Below are 13,494 nucleotides of genomic sequence, written 5' to 3'. Positions count from 1 at the left end.
AAAGAAATGGAATAGTTTGCATTTTGTCTGTCTCCCAGCAGCAAAAGTGTAAGTCCCAGGAGCGATGCCTGTTTTAAACCCTTAATTCCTGAATTCTCAATAATGTTACAAACCACCAGGGTTTTGCAGGAATCAAAGGGCTGATTTCAAACACGTTCCCTAGTGCAGGGTGCACCGGAATTAAAAAAAGCATCAAGTGGGCTCACTTTTTCTGCATGCTCTTGCAGTATCCGGTTTTCCCAACCCCCAAAGTTGTTTCCTCACTTTCTTGTTTTGAGGTCCTGCTAAAGAGCAGTTATCTGAGTTAGCTCTGACGTGGGGGTGGTTGGACTCTGCTGGGCAACAGCCACCATGGGAATTTCCATGCCTAGTCAGGCTGGATTGTTAGTCCCCTCCGAGTTCTTGCAGGCATAGGCCACATCCTTGGCGATGCTGCACATCCTGTTGGACATCTGGAGCTCGGTCCTGAAGGCGGTGGGGAAGCAGAACTTCTTGAAGCACGCCTTGAAGTTCTCATCTAAGAAGGCATAGAGCACAGGGTTCAGGCTGCTGTTGGCATACCCCAGCGCAGTGCAGAAGCAGGAGATGGCCAGCTCGAGCTCGCTTTCTGCCTTGGCACCCAAGCACTGGACCAGCACAAAAATCTGGATGGGAGTCCAGCAAATGATGAAGACTGCCACCACCACCAGGACCATTCGGGTGATGCGCCTCAGGTTGCGGTCCTTCTCCTTGGAGCCTGAGAGGACGCGGACGTTCTTGAGTCGTCTGATCATGAGACTGTAGCAAATGGTGATGATCAACACAGGGATCATAAAGGAGAAGAGAAAGACACAGATGCCAAACACTGGATCCCAGTAATCCACAGGTGAAGGGAGTTTAATTAGACAATCAATTTCTGCAAGTCAAAAAATAAAAAGGAAGGGAAGATCAGCAAACCCATATCAAGAATAAAAGCATCTGCACATTCAGTTTAGTTCAGGCATGTTTAATGCTGGAAAAGCAGTAGCAGTGATGCAGAGAGGCCAGGGCAGAAAGGAAAGAGTTAAGATGGCTTTACAGAGAGAGCTCACCACACTGATGAAACTGGTACCCCTCTCCAATGGCTCCCCAAGCCCACGGGCCCTCCTGGCCACCAACACCTCCCACCCGTTGGATGCACTTCTACTGACCGTTGTTTTCATTCTCTGCAGATCCCATCACCATTGCTGGGATGCCAAAGACAGAAGCCAGCGCCCAGATGCAGACATTCACCACTTTGGCCTTGTGGGGAGTGCGGATGTCTAGTGCTTTGATAGGGTGGCAGATAGCAATGTAGCGGTCCACACTCATCATCGTCAGAGTGAAGGTGCTTGTAAACATGTTGTAGTAGTCTATAGAGATGGCAATCTTGCAGAGGACATTGCCAAAGGGCCAGAAGCCCAGGAACGTGTCTGTACCCTGGAAGGGTAAGGTCATCAGACACAAGGTATCAGCCAGAGCGAGGTTGAAGATGTAAATGTTGGTTGCTGTCTTCATCTTGGTGAATCTAAAATGTAGGAGTGAGCAATGGTTAGAGCTCCATCTGACCATGATGCATAAGACATTGAAGTCTACTGAAGAGGGCATTCTGCCACTTTAGAAGGAGATGCTGTATTTTTCTTATGTAACAAGAGATTGAACACCACCCTTCCCTTTCTGCCTCCCACGTGCTTATCACCACACAGCTCAATCCGGCTCCTACGACAATACAAATGGTGCCTTCACAATCAGTTGCATGCGCAGGAGAAGCTTATTCCCTTAGACTGCAAGTTAGGACCACAAAACCCTGAGGCCGTCAACTCAGACCATGCTTTTTGAAAAAATGACTTCAGTAAGGCTAATCTAGGATTTCATCACATATGGCTTCATTATTATAAATATTGGTGAGAGCTTTACCCAGTAAGCTGATTTGAAAGGCATCATACAGTCCAGAGCTAAGTTGATTAGCCATTTTGTATTGGCTCGTAGCCAAAGACTATGGCTAATGTGAGCTACCAAATCAGAATGGGCAAGATGGCCAGCGGCAGCTAAAAACTGGTAAGGAATGAGTTTTGTATCAGAAATCAAAATATCACAATGGATCTTTCTGAAGAAAGGGGTAGTTTGCAGATAACGTCATGAGTCAACTCTGCTTCAAAGGGGTTTTGTCATTTCTATATTACTTTTAACGCATGAACTGATTGCCCCAAAAGATTCACCTTGCTCTAATGGTAATCATCTCCTTTTTTACACATGGGAAATGATGCAAAGAAAGATGTGATCACCTACCCAAGGATACATGCAGAGTCTGCAGAAATGGAAACTCAACAGTGACAACAGTGCCTCTGTGACTGAATCTAACATTTCACCTCCAGGATGTTCCTCTTCGTGGGCAAATTAAGAGCTCAAATAGGTATAATTTTAAAGCTACAGCTCATCTATCATTTACTGTACTAATGGCCTTTGCAGAAAGGTTGCCAGAAATGGCAGACAATGATGTGCGTTATTAATAGAGGGCAAGTTCATTTGAGGGTAACACTTAAACCCATGAACTACTGCACTATTTGCAGTTTGATATGTGTTGGAATATTATGGGGTCTGATTTGACCTAAAAAGCTCTTTTTGTCAGATTGATTCAGAACAGCAAACCCACAACTGCACTCCTCAGCACTGTGCCCCCCTCCCCGATGATCTGAGCTTCAGCTCTTGATAGATTGAGTGCTTGGAGGAACATTATCACTGCCACGCTCTGAACTCTGTTGAGACACATGGTGACATAGTCAGGTTTACAATAACAGCCAGGGAATCTGCAATCCAGAATATAAAGTCTATTTTTTTTTTACCCCTCTTATAGCTCTAAGTTGTGTTTGTATTAGAAATCAGATGTTTGAAAGTGGCTTCAGAAAGCAAGAACAAATGATCCTACATTTGACCTTGAAAGCCAAGGGAAGCTTTTGGAGCAGGTGAATGTTGATGGAAGCACTTGAGGTCCCCAAGTAAGTCTGAGTCAGGCTCCTCCTGGCCCAGAAATCACAGCAGCTGAGCAAGACAGTGGGTTCTTAGAAAGCCAGCCCAGATAAACTTATGTAACCAAAAGCAGTAGAGGAAAAATACCAGTGTCTTTCCTATTGTGAAGGGATGAACAAGCAAAACGCTTTGCAAATCCAACACAACCAGGTAGCTGCCAGGGCTTTAAAGCTTTGGGACTTCCTAAGCAGAATTACACAGAAACAGACTCCAGTGCTGTGAATCCCAGAGCAGCAGCATCTCAAGGTGGACGAGTTTTGCTTTTTAGTTTGAATTCTTGCAGTTGGCATAAATGAGGCAATGCACACAGGGAGCATGAGATGGGTCTGTGAATTGATTCAGACACTTTCCCCTCCAGGTCAGCAGGGGGGGTAATTAAAATTAAGAAATTAAATCACTGTTCTTTACCAGCCCACACAAAGATAAGTATTGTCAGCTTAGGCTTCAGGAAATTATTCAGTCACCTAAGACTGTGTTAGCAAAGGTCTCCTGGGAGCTGTAGTCTTCCTCTGTATACCACAGATCTGGCTGGGCTCGCCCAAGCTTCCCAAAGGTCAAGCTTCTTCCAGTCCATCCTTCCAGAAGGACTGGACCTGGAGGCAATTCATCAACATGCCTCTAACCCTGACTGCTGTTACTGACGGTATAACTCGAGGGAACAACAACTGCATTTTTGAACCATGATGGGCAACTTCACCACTGTGAAAAAGAAAAAATTAAAGGGTGGTTTTGTTTTGGTTTTTTTTCAGTGGGAGAAACAAGCAGCAATCCACCCACCTCTACCACCCATCCGGCATCCACAGGGGACATTGCCTCCATGCACGCTCCTGTGTCCCCAGCACAGTGAGAAGTTTGGGGCATCTCAGCTAACCCTGAGCTTGGGGCATGCAGATTGCAAGCCTTCAGCTCCCTCTTGCTCCCCTCCACCCCAGGGGACCTCACTGGTCCCTCTCCTCCAAGACCCTTCTCAGCAAGAATTCAGAGTCCAGGTGCAATTGCTCAGCCTGGCCCTGCAAAGTCCCCTCTCCCTGAAGCACAGACCCCTCTGCTGCCCCTTTCCTTGCTCCCTCCGAGGTGGTGGCAGAGCTGCCTTTCCTCACTGCCTCCGACACAAGGACATGCTGGGGAGGCTGGCCCACTGCTTACCTCTTTCAACCCACCTTCAAGTGGATTTTAAGGCTGATTTTGTGCTCTTGAAAGGTGGGAAAATTAATTTACACCTAATTAATTACTTCTAGCTCCACTTCCTCTGCACACTGAGAGCCAACAGCCATTATCCCAACCAATGTTCCCAAACATTTCCAGAACGTTCAGTACAAACAAAAATCAATTAATCACTTCTCTGTGGATTAACCTCTTTTTCTTTTCCTCTGGGAACTGAGAGTGTTCTCTTTCTTAATCTGCACAAAAAAGACAAATTAAACTCTCGGGCTTTAGGAGGCACCTAAGGTCCCCCCCACGGCACAGCTCCAATGCCAACAAGCCTGTGGCCTCCATGGAGGACATTAGCTCCCCACTGAGCCATTTTCTTGCACTCGGTCACGGAGGCAATTTCCTAATGGAGCATCTCCCACAGGGCTGTTTCTCAGCTCTCCATCCAGCTCCACCTTTGTCACAAAAGTAATCACTTTGCTCTGCTCTCCTGTTCTCCTGGCTGCTGAAGCCCAAGAGGAAAAACATCTGGATATCAGCTCAGCACTCAGCTTCCCCCTCCTTGAGTGGACCTCAGGCAGCATTACCTGGAACAAAGCTTCAGTGAGGGGAACCCACAGTTTGGGAGAGGAGGAGATGGGTAGGAAACAGCTCTTCCACATACTGGGCTTTGAGGTCCTGTTTTTCACAGGGATGGATTCTGTCCCTGGCTGAGCCTCAGGGTGAGCTGCAAACCTGTTGTTTTAGCACCGCTGCCTCCTTTCCACCCTTCCACCTCGAGGCTGCAGGGCAGCAAGCAGCTCCAGATGCCCCAGGGCTAAGGACCAGCCAGCTGCAGCAAACCTACAACCCAAAATAGGGCTGCAGACACTGGGGCAGAGGGACCAGAGCAAAGCCTTCAGCCCTGGGGAACCGTGAGCATTATCTCCAGGAGCTCTGTGTCTCTTGGAGCCTCTTGATTTTGATATTCCTAGCTCCAGCTAATCAGGATGCAGACAGTGCTGTTCACCTTGAGCAGCTCCCTCCGTTCCCACCCCATGCCCTGGCATCAGCAACAGCCTTTACAGCCCTCCCCGGACACACACAGGGAAGCAAAACAGAGCAGAAAAGGCTCAGAGAGGATTTTTGCCAAGCTGCTCCCACCCTCTGATGGTGGAAATCAGCACCAGTTCAGTGACATCTCTGCTCCCAACCTGCTCTTAGCCCATAGGTTGTATGAAGCTGATATTTGATCTGGCACGTACCATCGTGATTTGTGTTCTCCCAGCCATACACCCACACTCTGCTCTGTGTCCCTGCCACTCTGATCACCTTCTTTTCAAAGCCCCCTCATCCTGAAATTACACAATTCAAGCCAGTTTATTCTTAATGGTTCAACAGGCCACAAAAAACCCAGAGAATTTAAGAAGGACAAATTTAAATCACTTCGGATTACGAAGCCAGACACTACAGCAAAAGCAGCCAGCAGCGCCGGCACGTAAAAGCCTATTAATTACCTGGCCGGACGGTGACTGACTAGCAGGGGTTAAGGAGTCTGCCACTAGCCAGGGTGAGCAGCAACGCTTTGGGACAGATTATTTTCTTGCCCTTTGAGTCTCGCTGCCGTGTCTGGGTAACACTGGTGCCCTCCCTCCTCAAGGTGCTCTCTGGGGACCAGCACAGACAGGGGCATTGCATGACCTCCATCGCTGCCATGCCAGGGCAGAGGCTGTGTGGCTGCTGCTGCAAAAGCCTCTGCAACTCGCCCGGGGACTCACAGGGATGCTCATGCAACCCCGAGCGGGTGCACGGCCACCAGCAACAGTGCTTTGGTCTAAGAAGGGCATTCACCAGCATCCGTACTGCAGCAAGATGCTCTCACGCCTGTTCATGTGCTGGATCTGCCTCTGCTGAACCGCTCGTGTCCTAAATGCTGCTGGGAATTGCCCAGTCCCTGAAAAGCACTGGGAACCAAGTCCCACATTAATCATCACAGAATTACCACTGCACATGGGTAATTCCTTTCCACTCATCCCACCGAGGCCAGGGGAAACCAAGAGCCCTCCAGCACACATTGGAGCCACAGGAGCTGTGTCAGCAGGGGCCACACATGGCTTCTATGAGCCATGTGGCTGAGGCCAGCTCACCTGGGCTCATGGGGGCCTGGAAACTGGGGAGCTGCAGACCTGCCCTTTGCAGCAGGTCTCCCTCTTCTGCTCACCTTGCCATCCTCCCCCAGCTTCAATCACTCTGCACAGCACAGAGCCCTTGGCATGGGTTTCCCTTTTCTATAAATTGCAACAATTGTCTTTCCTTTTTTTTTTTGCCAAGAAAAACTAAAAGAGGGGGATCTGGAGAGAGCTGAGGTCTCAGATGGCCCTGCCAGTGTCTGCTGGGTCAACACCACATTAAACACTCACTCGATTTCAGCTCTGAGACACACAGCTGGTCAAGGCTCTTCCCTTAGAAAGCTTTCTATTAAGAAATCAGCATCTCTGCAATGTCATAATTAACTTCATTTTGCCTGTCTCATCACAGCCAGCTGCCCTCACCCTATTCTCAGGGATCAGTGCAGTTCTCAAGCAGAATAACTGCTGGCACAGCCATCCCCAGGCAGCCGCCCAGTGCAGGCACCTCCCCATCACAGCCCTCCTCCTAAAGCTTCACCTGGAAGCAGCGAATAAAACTGTAGGGGCCTAACAGCCCTAATCTGCCTAAACAGCTGCTCAAAATGCTCTGAAATCATGTTCTTCAATAGGGAGAGCTGAGCATCCCCAGTACTTTGCCAGGCTCCCAACAGAGAGCTGCCATGGCAAAGAGAATTGCCCTAGAAACGAGGCATCATTCCCACAGGGGCCTGATCCAGGCAAGCAGAGCCAACACTGAGGAAGGGAGTCCTCCAGATCATCGCAGCAGTATGACAGAGCAGGGGACAAGAGAGGACTTCCTGGGCCAGAAGCTGCATGTTGTCCCTGGTCCCTTCCCTGGCACACCAGTGGAGGTCTGGGGGTCCGTCACACCCCGTGCAGCAACACTTTGGTTGCTCTCATGTATGGGTCATCCAACCCCATGGCCATTGCAAGAACAATACATTCCCCTTCTCTTTTCTTCCTAAAAACAAAGCTCTTGAGCATCCAGCCTTGCAGCATTCAGTTCACAGATAAGAGGGACCTCAGCAGCCTGGTTTCCCCCACTCTCCCCCCAAACCCTCTCTGCCTTGTGCTGTTCAACTCCTTGTTTCACATTCATTAAAAAGCAGTACAGGAAATATATGCAGAAGAGAGCAAACAGCAGAAGGAGGGAGGGGAGGCATTATCTCCACTGACAAGGAACAATGAGCAAGCAGAACAAAGCCGCAGACAAGGCAGGTTTCCACAATAAGTCCTTTACTGTCCAGGAAATCGTGTTCCTGACAAGAGCCCTTCTAGGTCTTATCCAATTAGTGCTGCTCAGCACTAGAAGGGGATTGACAGTCATGTGATGACTGTCTATAAATTAATCATTCCAAATGTTAAATCACTCCAAATATAATAGAGATGTAGGCTGGGTTCTACAACAGAGGGGAAAACCCAGAGGAGGCTTTGAATTTGTATTTGTGTGAAATACCAGGAGATTTTAAACTTTTCCCTCGGTGCTGCAAAAAACTCATTCAAGAGGAACAAAAATCAAGCCTTCCTGATGCCTCCAATTTCCTCAAGTGCTGATATTTGAGTCTTTGTATTTCCCAACTCCCTCTTAAACAGGAAACAATTACTGTCTACACCACTGTACCATTCTTTTTCTGGAAGATAATACACCAGTTTCTTATAGGTTGTGTAGCATGCTGAAGTCTGGTTATCCCTGGTGAAAAATAAGCAAGGAAAGAAAAAACCAAACAGCTTTTGTAGGGTGCACCATACCTATAGACGATAGGGGTGCAGCACAGAGGGTTTGCCAGTCTTTTCCATTAATGGAAGAGATATATCATTAAGAGTCCTAAAGCCCCATGTTGACTTACGAGCAACCAACAGCCAACCTACTGAAAAAAGATGCTATTTAAGGCATGAAGCCCAGAAGCACCAATGCTCCAGTCTGGGGAGAAACCCTGTGCTTGAGAAGTCGTCGACATCCTCCTTGCATGGCCACTAATTTGGCAGCTCTGCATGAATCTGCGTACATGAGCAGGGTCAAGAGTTTGAGATACTGAGTCCAGTTTATCACCAACCCTGCTCCTGACCTTAACAGATAGGGCAAGGAGAGAAAAATCAAATCCTGGGCAAAAATACCCAGAAGCTGCAGTTACCCACTGAACCAAGAAGGGTCATTTCCCTGGGTATAACTGAGTGTTAGTCTCAGCCAGTACTGACCTCCCAGGAGACACTGATGTAGCTTCTTCTACGTGTGTTCTAGCTCAGTTAACTTCCCCAGCACACGTTATTCAAGTGGCCCCTCCAGGCTGACACAGAAGTTTTTGGGGAAAAACAGAGGTGAATCCCCAAGGAGTACCCAAATAATTAAAACTTCTATTAGCTCTTTTGTATATATAGGGATTTACTGGATAAAGGGGAAACAGAAGTGGAAAAGGCCCAGGGGAGATGGGGGTGACACCTCTCTTCAGTTTTCAATTGTTTAGAACCAGTAAAACCAGAGGACAAAATAAAAAAGCTAAGTTCTAGGGGGAATGCCAGTGCTAAATCCCACTTTCTTTTCTTGGGTCCCATTTATCCAACTGGAAGGTATCAAAGCCAAAAAGGAGCAGAACAGAAGCCACCATTTTGAAAATGTGGCCCCACATAGCCACAGCACACATCCACCCTGACCAGGATACCAGTTTGGGCCATTTGTATTCCTGGTGAAACACCAGTCACAGCCCCAGGCAGGGGCCAGCAAGGTCCTGCTGTCCACATCCCACCAGACGGGGAGATCTCTGCCAAGGTTTCTTCTTGCACACATCTAAGGTTCATGCACAGGGCACGGACTCCCTTCCCCTGCATGCACACTGGCTGTCATTCCCAGGGAGCTGCATCGCCACGGGACAAGGACTTCTTGCTCCCAGAGCCTCACTACTCACCACGCTTACACACACCCACAAACACCATGCTTACTCAAATGATTGCTACTACACGGAACAGAAACACGAGCTCTCCAAACGCGGCACTGCTACACTGCAAACCTCCTCTCTGTCTCCAGACTCCCCAGGGCCAACATGATCCCTTCTCCCTGCCATAAACTCCTCGGCAGGAAGAGCATGGACAGGCAGCCTGATGAACAGTCATGTTGCTTTGCCCTTGTAGCAGAGATTTAGTTGCTGTTCACCGGCTTGTGATACCAAAGACTTCATTTTGCAGCACCTCCCCCAGCCAAGTTGTGTATATTCAAGAGAAAGATCCTTTGGAAGCAGCAGAGCTCCTGGCAGGAGTGAGACTTAATCTCATCAGTGTCTGAATACCTGCTAAATATTTTCGTCCTCTGTTGGAGGAGAAAACAAATTGATCCTGTCTTTTCTGTGCTGGCAGCATCCACCTGCACCAGGATTCTGCTCCGAGATGTGTATAAAATGGAAGCTCACTCCTAACATAGAGGGTGCAGAGATCAGAAGGGGGTTGCTGGCATTTGACACAGAATCACAGCCCTAATGGCTGCGTAAACTTATTTTGTACTTACAGGGGAGAACAGGTTTCTGAATCCAGGAAATATTGGGGTTTGAACCACAGCAGAACCAGACAGGGATACTTAAAATGCCAGGAACAGGCAGGGAGGCTGGACAGTGCTGCTGAGTGGTGCAGGCTCCGTGCTCTGTCCCTCTGCAAAGGTCCCTGCTCTCCCTGCTTCACGGTGAGGAGCCAGAGGAGTTGCCCTCATCTCTGCAGCATCCTGTTACATCTTATTTACGTCTACAGTTTCCAAAGAGTTGGAAGAGGTATTTGTGATTTTTCCCCTGTAAGAGTAAGACTGAGCCTCCCAGCAGGCTCTTTCCCTTGCAACTAGATTCAGCTTTGGAAAGCGCCAGCTCCCAGATGGAGCAGCACCTGCAGCCACAGCTGGGGTGCCGGACACAGCGCAGGAGGGAGAGGTCCCATTAAAGATCCAGCACACCCTGGCAGCAGGATGGTCCCAGCACATTGCCCTCCCCAGGGACATCCAGCTCCCTGCCTGGCTGTTTGCAAAAAAAAAAAGTCCCATTTTTTTGAGCAGATCTGATCGCTCTGTTCCATTCTCTGGGTTAAACTTTAGGAGGCACCAGAGGGCAGCTTGAAAGCTGATGGCAACCTTCATCACAGCCTAGGAAGGGAGAAAAACAAATAAAACCAAAACAATAAAACAAATGCCACATGGTTACCTCTAAAGCACATCGCAATTACCAGGGAAGAGCCGGCCTGCTTCACCCGCAGCAGGGATTTGGGGGGGAAGGTCTGCCCCCCTCCCAGCCCTCCCCAGAGCCTCCCTGGGGTGCTGCCTGCGTGTCCTACCTGACGATCACATACATGACGGAGCAGTTGCCCACCAGCCCCACAATGCACACAATGGAGTAGACAACCACGATGGTGATCTTGATGCTCAGCGGCAGGAAGCTGTCCCCCGTGCCGTTGTTGAACCAGTTACTGGGGAGAAAGCTCAGGTTCAGCATGGAGGAGTCGTTCAGCAGCTTTCTCAGGTCAGGGTCTTCCAAAATATGAGCAGGGAAGAGCGGATCCATCCTGAAGCGCCAGCCTGTGCCAAGGACCTAGGGCAGCAAAGAGACAGTTTTAAGATTCGCTGATCAATCGGGTAGCGCGAAACCGTAGCAAAGCATGTGCGTGAAAAACGCTGGGCGAGAAGGATGATTTATTGCCGAGAAGAGCACAGCCCCCCCCAGACCTCCCCAAGAGCATTTTAATGGGTTGCAACCCTGAGAGCCTGGTGCATCCCGAGCACCCAGGGAGCTCACGCAGATCTCCGCACCGCCAGCGCAGGGGACGTGCGGGCTGCCCAGCACCACCCCTCCCAAGCTTGGATGCTCCTACCTGCCTCTCCCAGCCCTGCCGGGTCGGTGAGTCCCCACACGCGGCTTTGTGCCCCCAAACCTTCCCCCCCCCGCCGTGCCCTCCGAGAGCCACCGCAGCCTCCCACCGCGGCTGGGGCACGGACCCCCTCCCCCCCCACCCCGGTAAAACGGCAGGAAAAGCCCAAAGTTGAAAAAAGCCTCGGCTGGCTGCTCACCTGGGTGCGGGTTTCCCCTCTAACGCGGCTCCCGGCCCCGCGGCTCCGCTCCCCGGGGCCGCATCCAGGCACCCCCGGGCTGGGGGGGCGGGGGGAAGAAAGCCGGGCTGCGGGCACGGCCGGAGGCTCCGCTCCGGAGGCAGTGGGTGGAGGGGCGGGGGGGTACGGGGCTGCTCCTCGCAGGCAGGGATGCTGCCGGCGCAGGGGGCTGCACCCCGGAGCCCACGTTTTTAACGAAAAGGGAGGGATGGGGGAGAGGGAGGGAGGGAGGGAGGACGGACGGCGGCTGGGCAGAGCCAGCCCCGGCTGCCTGGCTTCTCCCACTGCGTAAGAGAAAAGCGAGGGGGGGGGAGGAGGAGGAAAAGAGGGAGAGGGGAAATAATAAATAACCAAAGGCACCAAACAGAAAGCGAGCCCACACCTGCGAGCCCAAGGGCAGCGTCCCCCCCCCCGCTCCCCCGGGCTCTCCGAGCTGCCGGCGGCCCCCCCGTCCCACCCCCGGAGCGGGGAGGGGGGGGTCCAGCGCCGACCCCCTCCCCAAAACCCTGCCGCAGCCCCCAGCTGCGGAGGGGACCCGCAGCCTACCCGGGGTGGGCTCCCACCCAGATGCGCTGGGAAGGAGAGAAGGATCGGAGCGCTGGGGAGCGCTTCGGGAAGCGAATTCCTCCCTCTGCAATTGTGCAACCTGAACGCTGTGCTAGCGCAGGAGAAGCAGAATGGGGAATTTGACCTAGAAACTGGCAAAAAAAACAAGGAGGACTGAGAACTGAGGGGGAAGAAAATTGTTATTATTTAGTATTCTTGCAGTGGCATTTGCTAAAGGTCATTTTTGTAACCCAAAACATCCTGCACTTTGGATCAGAGTTAGAGTAGCACATTTCTTTTAAGAAGCTGCAGTGGTAAATTCATTACCTTAGGGTGGGGTGATCCATGCAGACCCCACAGGTCCCTGCCCTCCCCAATCTGGCCATGGGACATTGACCCTGCTAGACTCAGTGCCCAGGAGCTGCAGAGCCCCCCAGGTATGCCACCCCTCCAAAGAGGGTGCAAAGAGGTCTTTGGGGTCCATCCCCAGCTTGATGCCAGATCAGGGCCAGGTGGACTGCTGAGAACTAGAGCCTCATGGTCTGGTGCCTCTCGCCATCTATAGTGTTTCCCTGAAGAAGCCATTTCCCAACAGTTTGTGTTGGGGACACAAGGGTCAGATCCAATTTGGGGCACACTGGAAAAAAGGAAAATGAGTTCTTGGGCAGCAAATGCTTCTTCTCTTCCAGAGCCCACAGACAGCCCAAAGCAGAGCTGCTTGGACCCAGACAGATTCAGGGCTAGCCCTTTCTGCTCTAATTCCACTTTAATGGATGTCTGGGGATATTTAGCACAGAAGTTGCACCTTCTTTACAAGAAATGTAATGGTATGGTAATGCACGGTAATTTTTCTGAATGCTTCCATAAGAGCAGGTCTCAGCTCTAACAGGGAACGAGGGAAAAAGCATGACCCATAGATAGAGCCCTCTTGTGAAATACAACAGTCCTAGTGCTTCAAGAGGGTTTTTTGGTCAGTCCATTAACAAGAGACTGTGAAATAAATACTAGACTAGACATTACTTTAATTGTTAATGGATTGATTTTCAAAGGCTGAAGGAAGGACAGCAGTAAATCAGTGCGAGAGCGCCTGGCTGGACAGCCCAGGAGTCTATGGGAAAAGAGTGTTTGCAAATTCAGCTCTGCTCCTCTCTGCTGGCTCCCACCTCAATAAATGCACTTAGCCCTTCACATACTTATTTTATGTTAATTCGGTGCAGCAAATACAGCACGTTCACCTATCTGTCTTGTTGTGGTGCTTGTTTTGACTCGACACAGCCAGTGTTTTGGAATGACTGCTGCAAAAGGGAATCAGGATTGCCACCTTGAACTACTGACAGCCAAGACATTTTTTGTCCCAGACAAAATCTCTTCCAAAACTTTTCCTCCTCTTTCCATCTAGCATCTTCACACTGTTCAGCCCTGTCCTCTTGCACAGGAAAAAGGCCAGGATGTTCATGCTGCACCTTCAGTCCCAATCCTACTGTTCCACATGATTTGACCCCAATCCAAATTCAACCCTGAAGAGATCTGTCCTTCCAGAACATCTCATGGTATCTTACCTTCCACTCTTCTCAG

General features: G+C 50.2%; 1 protein-coding gene across 1 annotated transcript; it reads right to left on the bottom strand.

Moving 5' to 3' along the window:
- Positions 1 to 371: 371 nt before the first annotated feature.
- On the bottom strand, positions 372 to 10,831 carry OPRL1 (opioid related nociceptin receptor 1). Its single transcript, XM_072879111.1, has 3 exons — positions 10,605 to 10,831; positions 1,170 to 1,525; positions 372 to 895 (listed from the first exon to the last, which is right to left on the bottom strand). Exons 1-3 carry the CDS (start codon positions 10,829 to 10,831, stop codon positions 372 to 374), a joined length of 1,107 nt encoding a protein of 368 aa, XP_072735212.1.
- Between the last annotated feature and the right edge of the window lie 2,663 nt (positions 10,832 to 13,494).

Source organism: Ciconia boyciana, chromosome 14 (genome assembly GCF_034638445.1).
Source record: "Ciconia boyciana chromosome 14, ASM3463844v1, whole genome shotgun sequence".
NCBI classification, from domain to species: Eukaryota; Metazoa; Chordata; class Aves; order Ciconiiformes; family Ciconiidae; genus Ciconia; species Ciconia boyciana.
Note: the sequence above shows the minus strand (reverse complement) of the source record. Positions and strands in the feature narration are given on the sequence as shown.

Excerpts from the sequence above, each read along its gene's own strand:
- OPRL1 (XM_072879111.1), bottom strand. The coding sequence starts at position 10,831 with ATGGATCCGCTCTTCCCTGCTCATATTTTGGAAGACCCTGACCTGAGA. Across the intron at positions 1,526-10,604 it reads GTCATGTATGTGATCGTCAG|ATTCACCAAGATGAAGACAG; the intron begins GTAGGACACGCA and ends CCTACATTTTAG. Across the intron at positions 896-1,169 it reads TGCAGAGAATGAAAACAACG|AAATTGATTGTCTAATTAAA; the intron begins GTCAGTAGAAGT and ends TTTGACTTGCAG.